General features: G+C 47.6%; 1 protein-coding gene across 1 annotated transcript in view; it reads left to right on the top strand.

Annotated features, from left to right (window-relative positions):
• The window catches only part of LOC129860007 (tripeptidyl-peptidase 2-like), an 87,946-nt gene that overhangs the window by 42,643 nt on the left and 24,946 nt on the right, over positions 1-20,357 (top strand). Inside the window, exons 17-20 of the mRNA XM_055930318.1 lie at positions 6,790-6,906; positions 8,376-8,476; positions 15,674-15,770; positions 16,160-16,297. Coding sequence (XP_055786293.1) covers positions 6,790-6,906; positions 8,376-8,476; positions 15,674-15,770; positions 16,160-16,297 — 453 coding nt within the window. The remainder of the gene's footprint in view (positions 1-6,789; positions 6,907-8,375; positions 8,477-15,673; positions 15,771-16,159; positions 16,298-20,357) is intronic.

The following is a 20,357-nucleotide window of genomic DNA, read 5'->3' as shown; positions in this document are numbered from 1 at the left end:
TCCCGAAGTTACCGCTACGCTCCCGAAGTTACCGCTACGCTCCCGAAGTTACCGCTACGCTCCCGAAGTTACCGCTACGCTCCCGAAGTTACCGCTACGCCCCCCGTAGTTACCGGTACGCTCCCGAAGTTACCGGTACGCCCCCCGTAGTTACCGGTACGCTCCCGAAGTTACCGGTACGCCCCCCGTAGTTACCGGTACGCTCCCGAAGTTACCGGTACGCCCCCCGTAGTTACCGGTACGCTCCCGAAGTTACCGGTACGCTCCCGAAGTTACCGGTACGCTCCCGAAGTTACCGGTACGCTCCCGAAGTTACCGGTACGCTCCCGAAGTTACCGCTACGCTCCCCGTAGTTACCGGTACGCTCCCGAAGTTACCGCTACGCTCCCCGTAGTTACCGGTACGCTCCCGAAGTTACCGCTACGCTCCCGAAGTTACCGCTACGCTCCCCGTAGTTACCGGTACGCTCCCGAAGTTACCGCTACGCCCCCCGTAGTTACCGCTACGCCCCCCGTAGTTACCGCTACGCTCCCGAAGTTACCGCTACGCTCCCGAAGTTACCGCTACGCTCCCGAAGTTACCGCTACGCTCCCGAAGTTACCGGTACGCTCCCGAAGTTACCGGTACGCTCCCGAAGTTACCGGTACGCTCCCGAAGTTACCGGTACGCTCCCGAAGTTACCGGTACGCTCCCGTAGTTACCGGTACGCTCCCGAAGTTACCGCTACGCTCCCGTAGTTACCGGTACGCCCCCCGTAGTTACCGGTACGCTCCCGAAGTTACCGCTACGCTCCCGAAGTTACCGGTACGCCCCCCGTAGTTACCGGTACGCCCCCCGTAGTTACCGGTACGCTCCCGAAGTTACCGGTACGCCCCCCGTAGTTACCGGTACGCCCCCCGTAGTTACCGGTACGCTCCCGAAGTTACCGGTACGCTCCCGAAGTTACCGGTACGCTCCCGAAGTTACCGCTACGCTCCCGAAGTTACCGCTACGCTCCCGAAGTTACCGCTACGCTCCCGTAGTTACCGCTACGCTCCCGTAGTTACCGCTACGCTCCCGAAGTTACCGGTACGCCCCCCGTAGTTACCGGTACGCCCCCCGTAGTTACCGATACGCCCCCCGTAGTTACCGGTACGCTCCCGAAGTTACCGGTACGCTCCCGAAGTTACCGCTACGCTCCCGAAGTTACCGCTACGCTCCCGTAGTTACCGCTACGCTCCCGAAGTTACCGCTACGCTCCCGTAGTTACCGGTACGCTCCCGAAGTTACCGGTACGCTCCCGAAGTTACCGGTACGCTCCCCGTAGTTACCGGTACGCTCCCGAAGTTACCGCTACGCTCCCGAAGTTACCGCTACGCTCCCGAAGTTACCGCTACGCTCCCGAAGTTACCGCTACGCTCCCGAAGTTACCGGTACGCTCCCGAAGTTACCGGTACGCTCCCGAAGTTACCGGTACGCTCCCGAAGTTACCGGTACGCTCCCGTAGTTACCGGTACGCTCCCGTAGTTACCGGTACGCTCCCGAAGTTACCGCTACGCTCCCGAAGTTACCGCTACGCTCCCGAAGTTACCGGTACGCTCCCGAAGTTACCGGTACGCTCCCGAAGTTACCGCTACGCTCCCGTAGTTACCGGTACGCTCCCGAAGTTACCGGTACGCTCCCGAAGTTACCGCTACGCTCCCGAAGTTACCGCTACGCTCCCGAAGTTACCGGTACGCCCCCCGTAGTTACCGGTACGCTCCCGAAGTTGCCGGTAACGGGCTATACCAGCGGTCGGCAGCCTTCTCCGTGTGGAGTGCCAAGTTATCCTACCGTTTCTACTGATCTGATATGATTTTCATATGCATATTTTCGTGTAATAGTTTAATTTAAATGTATAATATGGTCTTCATATCTCAACATCAATGTCATGTGGTTCATCAAAATTATATCTAAATGAAAATGTTACAAACCTGAAAAGTAACTTCTATTCCCATCACCAACTATGTAAAAACAGCCTACAGGAAACCAACAAATTAAAACATTGCAGCCCACAGGTAGAAAATAACCTGATTTAAAAAAAGAACTATCCTATAAATCACATTGTCTACGGATGGCCTGTCTGCAATGAACTGGGAACATTGTATCAACTACTAACCTGATAAAAAGAACTATCCTATAAATCACATTGTCTACGGATGGCCTGTCTGCAATGAACTGGGAACATTGTATCAACTACTAACCTGATAAAAAGAACTATCCTATAAATCACATTGTCTACGGATGGCCTGTCTGCAATGAACTGGGAACATTGTATCAACTACTAACCTGATAAAAAGAACTATCCTATAAATCACATTGTCTACGGATGGCCTGTCTGCAATGAACTAGAAACATTGTATCAACTACTAACTTAGTCCGGTCCAAAGCTCACGCTAGCAAACCTGTAAATATTCTGGGCCCTCAGTTTCCTGCACCATTGAGCTCCGGACAGACAGACAGCTGTAGGCTATTTGGGCCATTGAGCTCCGGACAGACAGACAGCTGTAGACTATTTGGGCCATTGAGCTCCGGACAGACAGACAGCTGTAGGCTATTTGGGCCATTGAGCTCCGGACAGACAGACAGACAGACAGCTGTAGGCTATTTGGGCCATTGAGCTCCGGACAGACAGACAGCTGTAGGCTATTTGGGCCATTGAGCTCCGGACAGACAGCTGTAGGCTATTTGTGCCATTGAGCTCCGGACAGACAGACAGCTGTAGGCTATTTGGGCCATTGAGCTCCGGACAGACAGACAGCTGTAGGCTATTTGGGAATTGAGCTCCAGACAGACAGACAGCTGTAGTATTTGGGCCATTGAGCTCCGGACAGACAGACAGCTGTAGGCTATTTGGGCATTGAGCTCCAGACAGACAGCTGGATAGGCCTCCACCATGGATTAGTCCACTGAGACAGGCCTCCACAATGGATTAGTCCACTGAGACAGGCCTCCACAATGGATTAGTCCACTGAGACGGGCCTCCACAATGGATTAGTCCACTGAGACAGACCTCCACAATGGATTAGTCCACTGAGACAGGCCTCCACAATGGATTAGTCCACTGAGACAGGCCTCCACAATGGATTAGTCCACTGAGACAGGCCTCCACAATGGATTAGTCCACTGAGACAGGCCTCCACAATGGATTAGTCCACTGAGACAGGCCTCCACAATGGATTAGTCCACTGAGACAGGCCTCCACAATGGATTAGTCCACTGAGACAGGCCTCCACAATGGATTAGTCCACTGAGACAGACCTCTACAATGGATTAGTCCACTGAGACAGGCCTCTACAATGGATTAGTCCACTGAGACAGGCCTCCACAATGGATTAGTCCACTGAGACAGACCTCTACAATGGATTAGTCCACTGAGACAGGCCTCCACAATGGATTAGTCCACTGAGACAGGCCTCCACAATGGATTAGTCCACTGAGACAGGCCTCCACAATGGATTAGTCCACTGAGACAGGCCTCCACAATGGATTAGTCCACTGAGACAGGCCTCCACAATGGATTAGTCCACTGAGACAGGCCTCCACAATGGATTAGTCCACTGAGACAGACCTCCACAATGGATTAGTCCACTGAGACAGACCTCTACAATGGATTAGTCCACTGAGACAGGCCTCTACAATGGATTAGTCCACTGAGACAGACATCCACAATGGATTAGTCCACTGAGACAGACCTCCACAATGGATTAGTCCACTGAGACAGACCTCTACAATGGATTAGTCCACTGAGACAGGCCTCTACAATGGATTAGTCCACTGAGACAGACCTCCACAATGGATTAGTCCACTGAGACAGACCTCTACAATGGATTAGTCCACTGAGACAGGCCTCCACAATGGATTAGTCCACTGAGACAGGCCTCCACAATGGATTAGTCCACTGAGACAGGCCTCCACAATGGATTAGTCCACTGAGACAGACCTCCACAATGGATTAGTCCACTGAGACAGGCCTCCACAATGGATTAGTCCACTGAGACAGGCCTCCACAATGGATTAGTCCACTGAGACAGGCCTCCACAATGGATTAGTCCACTGAGACAGACCTCTACAATGGATTAGTCCACTGAGACAGGCCTCCACAATGGATTAGTCCACTGAGACAGGCCTCCACAATGGATTAGTCCACTGAGACAGGCCTCCACAATGGATTAGTCCACTGAGACAGGCCTCTACAATGGATTAGTCCACTGAGACAGGCCTCCACAATGGATTAGTCCACTGAGACAGGCCTCCACAATGGATTAGTCCACTGAGACAGGCCTCCACAATGGATTAGTCCACTGAGACAGGCCTCCACAATGGATTAGTCCACTGAGACAGGCCTCTACAATGGATTAGTCCACTGAGACAGGCCTCTACAATGGATTAGTCCACTGAGACAGGCCTCTACAATGGATTAGTCCACTGAGACAGACCTCCACAATGGATTAGTCCACTGAGACAGGCCTCCACAATGGATTAGTCCACTGAGACAGGCCTCTACAATGGATTAGTCCACTGAGACAGACCTCCACAATGGATTAGTCCACTGAGACAGGCCTCTACAATGGATTAGTCCACTGAGACAGGCCTCTACAATGGATTAGTCCACTGAGACAGACCTCTACAATGGATTAGTCCACTGAGACAGACCTCCACAATGGATTAGTCCACTGAGACAGGCCTCTACAATGGATTAGTCCACTGAGACAGGCCTCTACAATGGATTAGTCCACTGAGACAGGCCTCTACAATGGATTAGTCCACTGAGACAGGCCTCCACAATGGATTAGTCCACGGAGACAGACCTCCACAATGGATTAGTCCACTGAGACAGACCTCCACAATGGATTAGTCCACTGAGACAGGCCTCTACAATGGATTAGTCCACTGAGACAGGCCTCTACAATGGATTAGTCCACGGAGACAGGCCTCTACAATGGATTAGTCCACGGAGACAGGCCTCCACAATGGATTAGTCCACTGAGACAGGCCTCTACAATGGATTAGTCCACTGAGACAGGCCTCTACAATGGATTAGTCCACTGAGACAGGCCTCTACAATGGATTAGTCCACGGAGACAGGCGCGAATCAGACGGGTGTCTCTAAGTTTTTTGTATTTGCCACTGCTCGACTAAAAATATCTGTCAACCAACAGCCTATCGACCAATCAATAGACCAGTGGACTAAATGGGATCAGCCCTAGTAATCAATAGACCAGTGGACTAAATGGGATCAGCCCTAGTAATCAATAGACCAGTGGACTAAATGGGATCAGCCCTAGTAATCAATAGACCAGTGGACTAAATGGGATCAGCCCTAGTAATCAATAGACCAGTGGACTAAATGGGATCAGCCCTAGTAATCAATAGACCAGTGGACTAAATGGGATCAGCCCTAGTAATCAATAGACCAGTGGACTAAATGGGGTCAGCCCTAGTAATCAATAGACCAGTGGACTAAATGGGATCAGCTCTAGTAATCAATAGACCAGTGGACTAAATGGGATCAGCCCTAGTAATCAATAGACCAGTGGACTAAATGGGATCAGCCCTAGTAATCAATAGACCAGTGGACTAAATGGGATCAGCCCTAGAGTTATGTATCTCTGTGATGCTGTTTTGACTCAGTGTCTCTCCTCTCTAGTCAGGGAGGACAGTAGAGTTATGTATCTCTGTGATGCTGTTTTGACTCAGTGTCTCTCCTCTCTAGTCGGGGAGGACAGTAGAGTTATGTATCTCTGTGATGCTGTTTTGACTCAGTGTCTCTCCTCTCTAGTCGGGGAGGACAGTAGAGTTATGTATATCTGTGATGCTGTTTTGACTAAGTGTCTCTCCTCTCTAGTCGGGGAGGACAGTAGAGTTATGTATATCTGTGATGCTGTTTTGACTAAGTGTCTCTCCTCTCTAGTCGGGGAGGACAGTAGAGTTATGTATCTCTGTGATGCTGTTTTGACTCAGTGTCTCTCCTCTCTAGTCAGGGAGGACAGTAGAGTTATGTATATCTGTGATGCTGTTTTGACTAAGTGTCTCTCCTCTCTAGTCGGGGAGGACAGTAGAGTTATGTATCTCTGTGATGCTGTTTTGACTCAGTGTCTCTCCTCTCTAGTCGGGGAGGACAGTAGAGTTATGTATATCTGTGATGCTGTTTTGACTCAGTGTCTCTCCTCTCTAGTCGGGGAGGACAGTAGAGTTATGTATCTCTGTGATGCTGTTTTGACTCAGTGTCTCTCCTCTCTAGTCGGGGAGGACAGTAGAGTTATGTATCTCTGTGATGCTGTTTTGACTCAGTGTCTCTCCTCTCTAGTCAGGGAGGACAGTGGAGTTATGTATCTCTGTGATGCTGTTTTGACTCAGTGTCTCTTCTCTCTAGTCGGGGAGGACAGTAGAGTTATGTATCTCTGTGATGCTGTTTTGACTCAGTGTCTCTCCTCTCTAGTCGGGGAGGACAGTAGAGTTATGTATCTCTGTGATGCTGTTTTGACTCAGTGTCTCTCCTCTCTAGTCGGGGAGGACAGTAGAGTTATGTATCTCTGTGATGCTGTTTTGACTCAGTGTCTCTCCTCTCTAGTCGGGGAGGACAGTAGAGTTATGTATCTCTGTGATGCTGTTTTGACTCAGTGTCTCTCCTCTCTAGTCGGGGAGGACAGTAGAGTTATGTATCTCTGTGATGCTGTTTTGACTCAGTGTCTCTCCTCTCTAGTCAGGGAGGACAGTGGAGTTATGTATCTCTGTGATGCTGTTTTGACTCTCTCCTCTCCTCTCTAGTCGGGGAAGACGGTAGAGTTCTGTATCGCCCGGTGGTGGGCCAGCCTTGGAGACGTCACCGTTGACTACAGTATCTCCTTCCACGGCCTGACCACCTCACCGTCACCTCTACACATAGTGAGTATATATACAGGGCCTTCAAACTCTTCAGACCCCTTGACTTTTTCCACATTTTGTGACGTTACAGGCTTATTCTAAAATTGATTACATTTTGTTTTTTTTACCCCTCATCAAACTACACACAATACCCCATAATGACAAAGCAAAAACATTTATTTCATTTTAATTTAGCTAATTTATTAAAATATTTTTTTTTTAAATAGTACATTTACATAAGTATTCAGACCCTTTACTCAGTACTTTGTTGAAGCACCTTTGACAGCGATTACAGCCTCAAGTCTTCTTGGGTACGATGCTACAAGCTTGGCACACCTGTATTTGGGGAGTTTCTCCCATTCTTCTCTGCAGATCCTCTCAAGCTCTGTCAGGTTGGATGGGGAGCATCGCTGCACAGCTATTTTCAGGTCTCTCCAGAGATGTTCAATTGGCTTCAAGTCTGGTCTCTGGCTGGGGCACTCAAGGACATTGAGACCATGCTTCACTGTAGCGATGGTGCCAGGTTTCCTCCAGGCGTGACGCTTGGCTTTCAGGACAAAGAGTTAAATCTTGGTTTCATCAGACCAGAGAATCTTGTTTCTCATGGTCTGAGATTCTTTAGGTGCCTTTTGGCAAACTCTAAGCGGGCTGTCATGTACCTTTTACTGAGGAGTGGCTTCCGTCTGGCCATTCTACCATAAAGGCCTGATTGGTGGAGTGCTGCAGAGATGGTTGTCCTTCTGGAAGGTTCTCCCATCTCCACAGAGGAACTCTAGAGCTCTGTCAGAGTGACCATCGGGTTCTTGGTCACCTCCCTGACCAAGGCCCTTCTCCCCTGATTGCTCAGTTTGGCTGGGCGGCCAGCTCTAGGAAGAGTCTTGGTGGTTCCAAACTTCATCCATTTAAGAATGATGGAGGCCACTGTGTTCTTGGGGACCTTCAAAGCTGCAGAAATGTTTTGGTACCCTTCCCCAGATCTGTGCCTCGACACAGTCCTGTCTCGGAGTTCTACGGACAATTCCTTCGACCTCATGGCTTGGTTTTTGCTCAGACATGCACTGTCAACTGTGGGACCTTATATAGACAGGTGTGTGCCTTTCCAAATCATGTCCAATCAATTTAATTTACCACAAGTGGATGTCATTATGGGGTATTGTGATGTCATTATGGGGTATTGTAATGTCATTATGGGGTATTGTGATGTCATTATGGGGTATTGTAATGTCATTATGGGGTATTGTGATGTCATTATGGGGTATTGTAATGTCATTATGGGGTATTGTGTGTAGATTGATGAGGGAAAACAATTATTTAATCAATTTTAGAATAAGGCTGTAACGTGACAAAATGTGATAAAAGTCAAGGGGTCTGAATACATCACCTCACCATAGTAGGAACACACTCCTCCATGTTGTGGGACGTGTCGTACCAGTTTTACGACCAAAAGTCTTTCCTTTTGCCATTCTGACTCATGATTTTGTCTCACCCAGCATGCATCAGACGGTGTGACTAGTTTTGAGGTGTCCTCTCCCCTGAGGTATGAGGACGTTTCTCCCAGCGTCACCCTGAAGACCTGGGTCCAGCCACTCAGGTACAAAACTCAAAAAAATACACACATACACACACACACACACACACGTTTCTCCCAGCGTCACTCTGAAGACCTGGGTCCAGCCACACTGGTTCGTATGCCTCCAAATACAACCCCCTTCCCTAACCCTCTACCCCACTACATACAGTCTGATATATACACCTAACCCTCTACCCCACTACATACAGTCTGATATATACACCTAACCCTCTACCCCACTACATACAGTCTGATATATACACCTAACCCTCTACCCCACTACATACAGTCTGATATATACACCTAACCCTCTACCCCACTACATACAGTCTGATATATACACCTAACCCTCTACCCCACTACATACAGTCTGATATATACACCTAACCCTCTACCCCACTACATACAGTCTGATATATACACCTAACCCTCTACCCCACTACATACAGTCTGATATATACACCTAACCCTCTACCCCACTACATACAGTCTGATATATACACCTAACCCTCTACCCCACTACATACAGTCTGATATATACACCTAACCCTCTACCCCACTACATACAGTCTGATATATACACCTAACCCTCTACCCCACTACATACAGTCTGATATATACACCTAACCCTCTACCCCACTACATACAGTCTGATATATACACCTAACCCTCTACCCCACTACATACAGTCTGATTAACTTCTGTCTTCATACGTGTTAGTTTTTGTGAGGAAACTCTCAGCTTCTATGTCTCCATCCTCTCAGCTTCTATGTCTCCATCCTCTCAGCTTCTATGTCTCCATCCTCTCAGAAGGAAACTCTCAGCTTCTATGTCTCCATCCTCTCAGAAGGAAACTCTCAGCTTCTATGTCTCCATCCTCTCAGAAGGAAACTCTCAGCTTCTATGTCTCCATCCTCTCGGGAAGGAAACTCTCAGCTTCTATGTCTCCATCCTGTCAGAAGGAAACTCTCAGCTTCTATGTCTCCATCCTCTCAGAAGGAAACTCTCAGCTCTATGTCTCCATCCTGTCAGAAGGAAACTCTCAGCTTCTATGTCTCCATCCTCTCAGAAGGAAACTCTCAGCTTCTATGTCTCCATCCTCTCAGAAGGAAACTCTCAGCTTCTATGTCTCCATCCTGTCAGAAGGAAACTCTCAGCTTCTATGTCTCATCCATCCTCTCAGAAGGAAACTCTCAGCTTCTATGTCTCCATCCTGTCAGAAGGAAACTCTCAGCTTCTATGTCTCCATCCTCTCAGAAGGAAACTCTCAGCTTCTATGTCTCCATCCTCTCAGAAGGAAACTCTCAGCTTCTATGTCTCCATCCTCTCGGGAAGGAAACTCTCAGCTTCTATGTCTCCATCCTCTCAGAAGGAAACTCTCAGCTTCTATGTCTCCATCCTCTCAGAAGGAAACTCTCAGCTTCTATGTCTCCATCCTGTCAGAAGGAAACTCTCAGCTTCTATGTCTCATCCATCCTCTCAGAAGGAAACTCTCAGCTTCTATGTCTCATCCATCCTCTCAGAAGGAAACTCTCAGCTTCTATGTCTCCATCCTCTCGGGAAGGAAACTCTCAGCTTCTATGTCTCCATCCTCTCAGAAGGAAACTCTCAGCTTCTATGTCTCCATCCTCTCGGGAAGGAAACTCTCAGCTTCTATGTCTCCATCCTCTCGGGAAGGAAACTCTCAGCTTCTATGTCTCCATCCTCTCGGGAAGGAAACTCTCAGCTTCTATGTCTCCATCCTCTCAGAAGGAAACTCTCAGCTTCTATGTCTCCATCCTCTCAGAAGGAAACTCTCAGCTTCTATGTCTCCATCCTCTCAGAAGGAAACTCTCAGCTTCTATGTCTCCATCGTCTCAGCTTCTATGTCTCCATCCTCTCGGGAAGGAAACTCTCAGCTTCTATGTCTCCATCCTCTCGGGAAGGAAACTCTCAGCTTCTATGTCTCCATCCTCTCAGAAGGAAACTCTCAGCTTCTATGTCTCATCCATCCTCTCAGAAGGAAACTCTCAGCTTCTATGTCTCATCCATCCTCTCAGAAGGAAACTCTCAGCTTCTATGTCTTCATCCTCTCGGGAAGGAAACTCTCAGCTTCTATGTCTCATCCATCCTCTCAGAAGGAAACTCTCAGCTTCTATGTCTCCATCCTCTCAGAAGGAAACTCTCAGCTTCTATGTCTCCATCCTCTCGGGAAGGAAACTCTCAGCTTCTATGTCTCATCCATCCTCTCAGAAGGAAACTCTCAGCTTCTATGTCTCCATCCTCTCGGGAAGGAAACTCTCAGCTTCTATGTCTCATCCATCCTCTCAGAAGGAAACTCTCAGCTTCTATGTCTCCATCCTCTCAGAAGGAAACTCTCAGCTTCTATGTCTCCATCCTCTCGGGAAGGAAACTCTCAGCTTCTATGTCTCCATCCTCTCGGGAAGGAAACTCTCAGCTCTATGTCTCCATCCTCTCAGAAGGAAACTCTCAGCTTCTATGTCTCCATCCTCTCAGAAGGAAACTCTCAGCTTCTATGTCTCCATCCTCTCAGAAGGAAACTCTCAGCTTCTATGTCTCCATCCTCTCAGAAGGAAACTCTCAGCTTCTATGTCTCCATCCTTTCAGAAGGAAACTCTCAGCTTCTTTGTCTCCATCCTCTCGGGAAGGAAACTCTCAGCCTCTATGTCTCCATCCTCTCGGGAAGGAAACTCTCAGCTCTATGTCTCCATCCTCTCAGAAGGAAACTCTCAGCTTCTATGTCTCCATCCTCTCAGAAGGAAACTCTCAGCTTCTATGTCTCCATCCTCTCAGAAGGAAACTCTCAGCTTCTATGTCTCCATCCTCTCAGAAGGAAACTCTCAGCTTCTATGTCTCCATCCTCTCGGGAAGGAAACTCTCAGCTCTATGTCTCCATCCTCTCAGAAGGAAACTCTCAGCTTCTATGTCTCCATCCTCTCGGGAAGGAAACTCTCAGCTTCTATGTCTCCATCCTCTCAGAAGGAAACTCTCAGCTTCTATGTCTCCATCCTCTCGGGAAGGAAACTCTCAGCTTCTATGTCTCATCCATCCTCTCAGAAGGAAACTCTCAGCTCTATGTCTCCATCCTCTCGGGAAGGAAACTCTCAGCTTCTATGTCTCATCCATCCTCTCAGAAGGAAACTCTCAGCTTCTATGTCTCCATCCTTTCAGAAGGAAACTCTCAGCTTCTATGTCTCCATCCTCTCAGAAGGAAACTCTCAGCTTCTATGTCTCCATCCTCTCGGGAAGGAAACTCTCAGCTTCTATGTCTCATCCATCCTCTCGGGAAGGAAACTCTCAGCTTCTATGTCTCATCCATCCTCTCGGGAAGGAAACTCTCAGCTTCTATGTCTCCATCCTCTCGGGAAGGAAACTCTCAGCTCTATGTCTCCATCCTCTCGGGAAGGAAACTCTCAGCTTCTATGTCTCCATCCTCTCAGAAGGAAACTCTCAGCTTCTATGTCTCATCCATCCTCTCAGAAGGAAACTCTCAGCTTCTATGTCTCCATCCTCTCGGGAAGGAAACTCTCAGCTTCTATGTCTCCATCCTCTCAGAAGGAAACTCTCAGCTTCTATGTCTCCATCCTCTCAGAAGGAAACTCTCAGCCTCTATGTCTCCATCCTCTCAGAAGGAAACTCTCAGCTTCTATGTCTCATCCATCCTCTCAGAAGGAAACTCTCAGCTTCTATGTCTCCATCCTCTCAGAAGGAAACTCTCAGCTTCTATGTCTCCATCCTCTCAGAAGGAAACTCTCAGCTTCTATGTCTCCATCCTCTCAGAAGGAAACTCTCAGCTTCTATGTCTCCATCCTCTCAGAAGGAAACTCTCAGCTTCTATGTCTCCATCGTCTCAGCTTCTATGTCTCCATCCTCTCGGGAAGGAAACTCTCAGCTTCTATGTCTCCATCCTCTCAGAAGGAAACTCTCAGCTTCTATGTCTCCATCCTCTCAGAAGGAAACTCTCAGCTTCTATGTCTCCATCGTCTCAGCTTCTATGTCTCCATCCTCTCAGAAGGAAACTCTCAGCTTCTATGTCTCCATCGTCTCAGCTTCTATGTCTCCATCCTCTCAGAAGGAAACTCTCAGCTTCTATGTCTCCATCCTTTCAGAAGGAAACTCTCAGCTTCTATGTCTCCATCCTCTCAGAAGGAAACTCTCAGCTTCTATGTCTCATCCATCCTCTCAGAAGGAAACTCTCAGCTTCTATGTCTCATCCATCCTCTCAGAAGGAAACTCTCAGCTTCTATGTCTCCATCCTCTCGGGAAGGAAACTCTCAGCTTCTATGTCTCCATCCTCTCAGAAGGAAACTCTCAGCTTCTATGTCTCCATCCTCTCAGAAGGAAACTCTCAGCCTCTATGTCTCCATCCTCTCGGGAAGGAAACTCTCAGCTTCTATGTCTCCATCCTCTCAGAAGGAAACTCTCAGCTTCTATGTCTCCATCCTCTCAGAAGGAAACTCTCAGCTCTATGTCTCCATCCTCTCAGAAGGAAACTCTCAGCTTCTATGTCTCCATCCTCTCAGAAGGAAACTCTCAGCTTCTATGTCTCCATCCTCTCAGAAGGAAACTCTCAGCTTCTATGTCTCCATCCTCTCAGAAGGAAACTCTCAGCTTCTATGTCTCCATCGTCTCAGCTTCTATGTCTCCATCCTCTCGGGAAGGAAACTCTCAGCTTCTATGTCTCCATCCTGTCAGAAGGAAACTCTCAGCTTCTATGTCTCATCCATCCTCTCAGAAGGAAACTCTCAGCTTCTATGTCTCATCCATCCTCTCAGAAGGAAACTCTCAGCTTCTATGTCTCCATCCTCTCAGAAGGAAACTCTCAGCTTCTATGTCTCCATCCTCTCAGAAGGAAACTCTCAGCTTCTATGTCTCATCCATCCTCTCAGAAGGAAACTCTCAGCTTCTATGTCTCCATCCTCTCAGAAGGAAACTCTCAGCTTCTATGTCTCCATCCTCTCAGAAGGAAACTCTCAGCTTCTATGTCTCCATCCTCTCAGAAGGAAACTCTCAGCTTCTATGTCTCATCCATCCTCTCAGAAGGAAACTCTCAGCTTCTATGTCTCCATCCTCTCGGGAAGGAAACTCTCAGCTTCTATGTCTCCATCCTCTCAGAAGGAAACTCTCAGCTTCTATGTCTCCATCCTCTCAGAAGGAAACTCTCAGCTTCTATGTCTCCATCCTTTCAGAAGGAAACTCTCAGCTTCTATGTCTCCATCCTCTCAGAAGGAAACTCTCAGCTTCTATGTCTCCATCCTTTCAGAAGGAAACTCTCAGCTTCTATGTCTCCATCGTCTCAGCTTCTATGTCTCCATCCTCTCAGAAGGAAACTCTCAGCTTCTATGTCTCCATCCTCTCAGAAGGAAACTCTCAGCTTCTATGTCTCCATCCTCTCGGGAAGGAAACTCTCAGCTTCTATGTCTCCATCCTTTCAGAAGGAAACTCTCAGCTTCTATGTCTCCATCGTCTCAGCTTCTATGTCTCCATCGTCTCAGCTTCTATGTCTCCATCCTCTCGGGAAGGAAACTCTCAGCTTCTATGTCTCCATCCTTTCCGGTCCATGTAGAAACACAGACCAGGCACTGGGGACGCAGCAGATTAAACCCTGCCTTCGCCCAATCCTGATAACGTCCAAATAACCAGCGATGATAAACCCTTCAAAACATAACTAATGCTGCTGGGATCTCAACACATCCCATCTAGTCCTGACAGATCGTCTCAGTGTACAGAGTCTAACCCACAGCAGTGTATCTATCCCCAAGCATCCCATCTAGTCCTGACAGATCGTCTCAGTGTACAGAGTCTTACCCACAGCAGTGTATCTATCCCCAAGCACCCCATCTAGTCCTGACAGATCGTCTCAGTGTACAGAGTCTAACCCACAGCAGTGTATCTATCCCCAAGCATCCCATCTAGTCCTGACAGATCGTCTGTGTACAGAGTCTAACCCACAGCAGGTTATCTATCCCCAAGCACCCCATCTAGTCCTGACAGATCGTCTCAGTGTACAGAGTCTAACCCACAGCAGGTTATCTATCCCCAAGCATCCCATCTAGTCCTGACAGATCGTCTCAGTGTACAGAGTCTAACCCACAGCAGGTTATCTATCCCCAAGCATCCCATCTAGTCCTGACAGATCGTCTCAGTGTACAGAGTCTAACCCACAGCAGTGTATCTATCCCCAAGCATCCCATCTAGTCCTGACAGATTGTCTCGGTGTACAGAGTCTAACCCACAGCAGTGTATCTATCCCCAAGCATCCCATCTAGTCCTGACAGATCGTCTCAGTGTACAGAGTCTAACCCACAGCAGTGTATCTATCCCCAAGCATCCCATCTAGTCCTGACAGATCGTCTCAGTGTACAGAGTCTAACCCACAGCAGGTTATCTATCCCCAAGCACCCCATCTAGTCCTGACAGATCGTCTCAGTGTACAGAGTCTAACCCACAGCAGGTTATCTATCCCCAAGCATCCCATCTAGTCCTGACAGATCGTCTCAGTGTACAGAGTCTAACCCACAGCAGTGTATCTATCCCCAAGCATCCCATCTAGTCCTGACAGATCGTCTCAGTGTACAGAGTCTAACCCACAGCAGTGTATTTATCCCCAAGCATCCCATCTAGTCCTGACAGATCGTCTCGGTGTACAGAGTCTAACCCACAGCAGTGTATCTATCCCCAAGCATCCCATCTAGTCCTGACAGATCGTCTCGGTGTACAGAGTCTAACCCACAGCAGTGTATCTATCCCCAAGCATCCCATCTAGTCCTGACAGATCGTCTCGGTGTACAGAGTCTAACCCACAGCAGTGTATCTATCCCCAAGCATCCCATCTAGTCCTGACAGATCGTCTCGGTGTACAGAGTCTAACCCACAGCAGTGTATCTATCCCCAAGCATCCCATCTAGTCCTGACAGATCGTCTCGGTGTACAGAGTCTAACCCACAGCAGTGTATCTATCCCCAAGCATCCCATCTAGTCCTGACAGATCGTCTCAGTGTACAGAGTCTAACCCACAGCAGTGTATCTATCCCCAAGCATCCCATCTAGTCCTGACAGATCGTCTCAGTGTACAGAGTCTAACCCACAGCAGTGTATCTATCCCCAAGCATCCCATCTAGTCCTGACAGATCGTCTCAGTGTACAGAGTCTAACCCACAGCAGTGTATCTATCCCCAAGCATCCCATCTAACTCTGTCTGTTTCCTGCTTCTTCCAGACCTCTGAGTTCTAAGATCAAGGCTCTGGGTCACAGAGATGTCCTCCCCAACAACAGACAGCTCTATGAAATCATCCTCACCTACAGCTTCCACCAGGTGAGAATGTCTAGGAGGTATTATAGACCTCTGTGTGTGTGTGTGTGTGTGTGTGTGTGTGTGTGTGTGTGTGTGTGTGTGTGTGTGTCTGACCTCTCTACCTCTCTCTCCAGCCTAAGTCAGGAGAGGTGACCCCCAGCTGTCCAGTACTGTGTGTCTGACCTCTCTACCTCTCTCCCCAGCCTAAGTCAGGAGAGGTGACCCCCAGCTGCCCAGTACTGTGTGTCTGACCTCTCTACCTCTCTCCCCAGCCTAAGTCAGGAGAGGTGACCCCCAGCTGTCCAGTACTGTGTGTCTGACCTCTCTACCTCTCTCCCCAGCCTAAGTCAGGAGAGGTGACCCCCAGCTGCCCAGTACTGTGTGTCTGACCTCTCTACCTCTCTCCCCAGCCTAAGTCAGGAGAGGTGACCCCCAGCTGTCCAGTACTGTGTGAGCAGCTGTATGAATCAGAGTTTGACTCTCAGCTCTGGATGCTGTTTGACCAGAACAAGAGACTGCTGGGCTCTGGAGACGCCTACCCACACCAGGTAGTAACCACAACACAACCATAATATAACCTCAACACAACCATGATATACCCACAACACAACCATGATATAACCTCAACACAACCATGATATAACCTCAACACAACCATGATATAACCTCAACACAACCATGATATAACCTCAACACAACCATGATATAACCTCAACACAACCATGATATAACCTCAACACAACCATGATATAACCTCAACACAACCATGATATAACCTCAACACAACCATGATATAACCTCAACACAACCATGATATAACCTCAACACAACCATGATATAACCTCAACACAACCATGATATAACCTCAACACAACCATGATATAACCTCAACACAACCATGATATAACCTCAACACAACCATGATATAACCTCAACACAACCATGATATAACCTCAACACAACATAATATAACCTCAACACAACCATAATATAACCATAATACAACCACAACACAACCATAATGTAACCATAACGTAAACACAACCATAACGTAAACACAACCATAACGTAACCACAACCATAATGTAACCACAACACAACCATAATGTAACCTCAACACAACCATAATGTAACCTCAACACAACCATAATGTAACCTCAACACAACCATAATGTAACCTCAACACAACCATAATGTAACCTCAACACAACCATAATGTAACCTCAACACAACCATAATGTAACCTCAACACAACCATAATGTAACCTCAACACAACCATAATGTAGCCTCAACGCAACCATAATGTTAGAAGAGACTACTGGTCTCTAGACTCCTACCACACCAGGTAGTAACCACAACATTAGAAGAAACTACTGGTCTCTAGACTCCTACCACACCAGGTAGTAACCACAACATTAGAAGAGACTACTGGTCTGTAGACTCCTACCACACCAGGTAGTAACCACAACATTAGAAGAGACTACTGGTCTCTAGACTCCTACCACACCAGGTAGTAACCACAACATTAGAAGAGACTACTGGTCTCTAGACTCCTACCACACCAGGTAGTAACCACAACATTAGAAGAAACTACTGGTCTCTAGACTCCTACCACACCAGGTAGTAACCACAACATTAGAAGAGACTACTGGTCTCTAGACTCCTACCACACCAGGTAGTAACCACAACATTAGAAGAGACTACTGGTCTCTCTAGACTCCTACCACACCAGGTAGTAACCACAACATTAGGAGAAACTACTGGTCTCTAGACTCCTACCACACCAGGTAGTAACCACAACATTAGAAGAGACTACTGGTCTCTAGACTCCTACCACACCAGGTAGTAACCACAACATTAGAAGAGACTACTGGTCTGTAGACTCCTACCACACCAGGTAGTAACCACAACATTAGAAGAGACTACTGGTCTCTCTAGACTCCTACCACACCAGGTAGTAACCACAACATTAGAAGAGACTACTGGTCTCTGGAGACTCCTACCACACCAGGTAGTAACCACAACATTAGAAGAGACTACTGGTCTCTGGAGACTCCTACCACACCAGGTAGTAACCACAACATTAGAAGAGACTACTGGTCTCTAGACTCCTACCACACCAGGTAGTAACCACAACATTAGAAGAGACTACTGGTCTCTAGACTCCTACCACACCAGGTAGTAACCACAACATTAGAAGAGACTACTGGTCTCTGGAGACTCCTACCACACCAGGTAGTAACCACAACATTAGGAGAAACTACTGGTCTCTAGACTCCTACCACACCAGGTAGTAACCACAACATTAGAAGAGACTACTGGTCTCTGTAGACTCCTACCTCACCAGGTAGTAACCACGACATTAGAAGAGACTACTGGTCTCTAGACTCCTACCACACCAGGTAGTAACCACGACATTAGAAGAGACTACTGGTCTCTAGACTCCTACCACACCAGGTAGTAACCACAACATTAGAAGAGACTACTGGTCTCTAGACTCCTACCACACCAGGTAGTAACCACAACATTAGAAGAGACTACTGGTCTCTAGACTCCTACCACACCAGGTAGTAACCACAACATTAGAAGAGACTACTGGTCTCTGGAGACTCCTACCACACCAGGTAGTAATCACAACATTAGAAGAGACTACTGGTCTCTAGACTCCTACCACACCAGGTAGTAACCACAACATTAGAAGAGACTACTGGTCTCTATAGACTCCTACCACACCAGGTAGTAACCACAACATTAGAAGAGACTACTGGTCTCTAGACTCCTACCACACCAGGTAGTAACCACAACATTAGAAGAGACTACTGGTCTCTAGACTCCTACCACACCAGGTAGTAACCACAACATTAGAAGAGACTACTGGTCTCTAGACTCCTACCACACCAGGTAGTAACCACAACATTAGAAGAGACTACTGGTCTCTAGACTCCTACCACACCAGGTAGTAACCACAACATTAGAAGAGACTACTGGTCTCTCTAGACTCCTACCACACCAGGTAGTAACCACAGCATTAGAAGAGACTACTGGTCTCTAGACTCCTACCACACCAGGTAGTAACCACAGCATTAGAAGAGACTACTGGTCTCTCTAGACTCCTACCACACCAGGTAGTAACCACAGCATTAGAAGAGACTACTGGTCTCTCTAGACTCCTACCACACCAGGTAGTAACCACAACATTAGAAGAGACTACTGGTCTCTCTAGACTCCTACCACACCAGGTAGTAACCACAACATTAGAAGAGACTACTGGTCTCTAGACTCCTACCACACCAGGTAGTAACCACAACATTAGAAGAGACTACTGGTCTTGTCGTGGAAAACATTTCAAATACAACGCTTATCAGAACTTGTAAATTCAAACATGCTCTTTATTACAACTGTACAGACAACTGGCATGTCCCCGCGGAACACACCCCGCGGAACACCCACCCCCCAGAAGTCCATTTCCTATATTTATACACACATAGTATTATGTCCCTCCCCTATGCAAATGAAGTTTCCTTTCTGAAGTCATTCCCCACCATCATCCTTTAGTTCAAGCTTCCTACTTGTTCACGCCCTATAACGCCATCTGCTTTCAATTAGTTTATAATGGTGGCTGTTCTCTTAGGCGCCTACATGTCTAGTCTCATGCACTTAAGGGAATCAGCAGACTATATATCTAGGTGTCCAATTTCCCTAGGCGCCTACGTGTCTCTGGTATGTGTCCTGAGTGGAATTTGTCAGACTATATGTGTCTGTTCTAGCATTAGTGTGTCCAGTTGCCCTTTGTTCTGCTCTCCCCTATCCTTAGTGTGTGCAATTGTCTTAGAAGTCTATTTTTAATGTTCAGCTAGCTTATGTTACTACTACAGTCTCTAGACTCCTACCACACCAGGTAGTAACCACAACATTAGAAGAGACTACTGGTCTCTCTAGACTCCTACCACACCAGGTAGTAACCACAACATTAGAAGAGACTACTGGTCTCTCTAGACTCCTACCACACCAGGTAGTAACCACAACATTAGAAGAGACTACTGGTCTCTAGACTCCTACCACACCAGGTAGTAACCACAACATTAGAAGAGACTACTGGTCTCTAGACTCCTACCACACCAGGTAGTAACCACAACATTAGAAGAGACTACTGGTCTCTGGAGACTCCTACCACACCAGGTAGTAACCACAACATTAGAAGAGACTACTGGTCTCTAGACTCCTACCACACCAGGTAGTAACCACAACATTAGAAGAGACTACTGGTCTCTCTAGACTCCTACCACACCAGGTAGTAACCACAACATTAGAAGAGACTACTGGTCTCTAGACTCCTACCACACCAGGTAGTAACCACAACATTAGAAGAGACTACTGGTCTCTAGACTCCTACCACACCAGGTAGTAACCACAACATTAGAAGAGACTACTGGTCTCTGGAGACTCCTACCACACCAGGTAGTAACCACAACATTAGAAGAGACTACTGGTCTCTAGACTCCTACCACACCAGGTAGTAACCACAACATTAGAAGAGACTACTGGTCTCTAGACTCCTACCACACCAGGTAGTAACCACAACATTAGAAGAGACTACTGGTCTCTGT

This window comes from Salvelinus fontinalis, chromosome 7, assembly GCF_029448725.1.
Source record: "Salvelinus fontinalis isolate EN_2023a chromosome 7, ASM2944872v1, whole genome shotgun sequence".
Taxonomy (NCBI): domain Eukaryota; kingdom Metazoa; phylum Chordata; class Actinopteri; order Salmoniformes; family Salmonidae; genus Salvelinus; species Salvelinus fontinalis.
The sequence above is the reverse complement of the archived record's forward strand: the minus strand, read 5'-3'. Positions and strand labels throughout refer to the sequence as shown.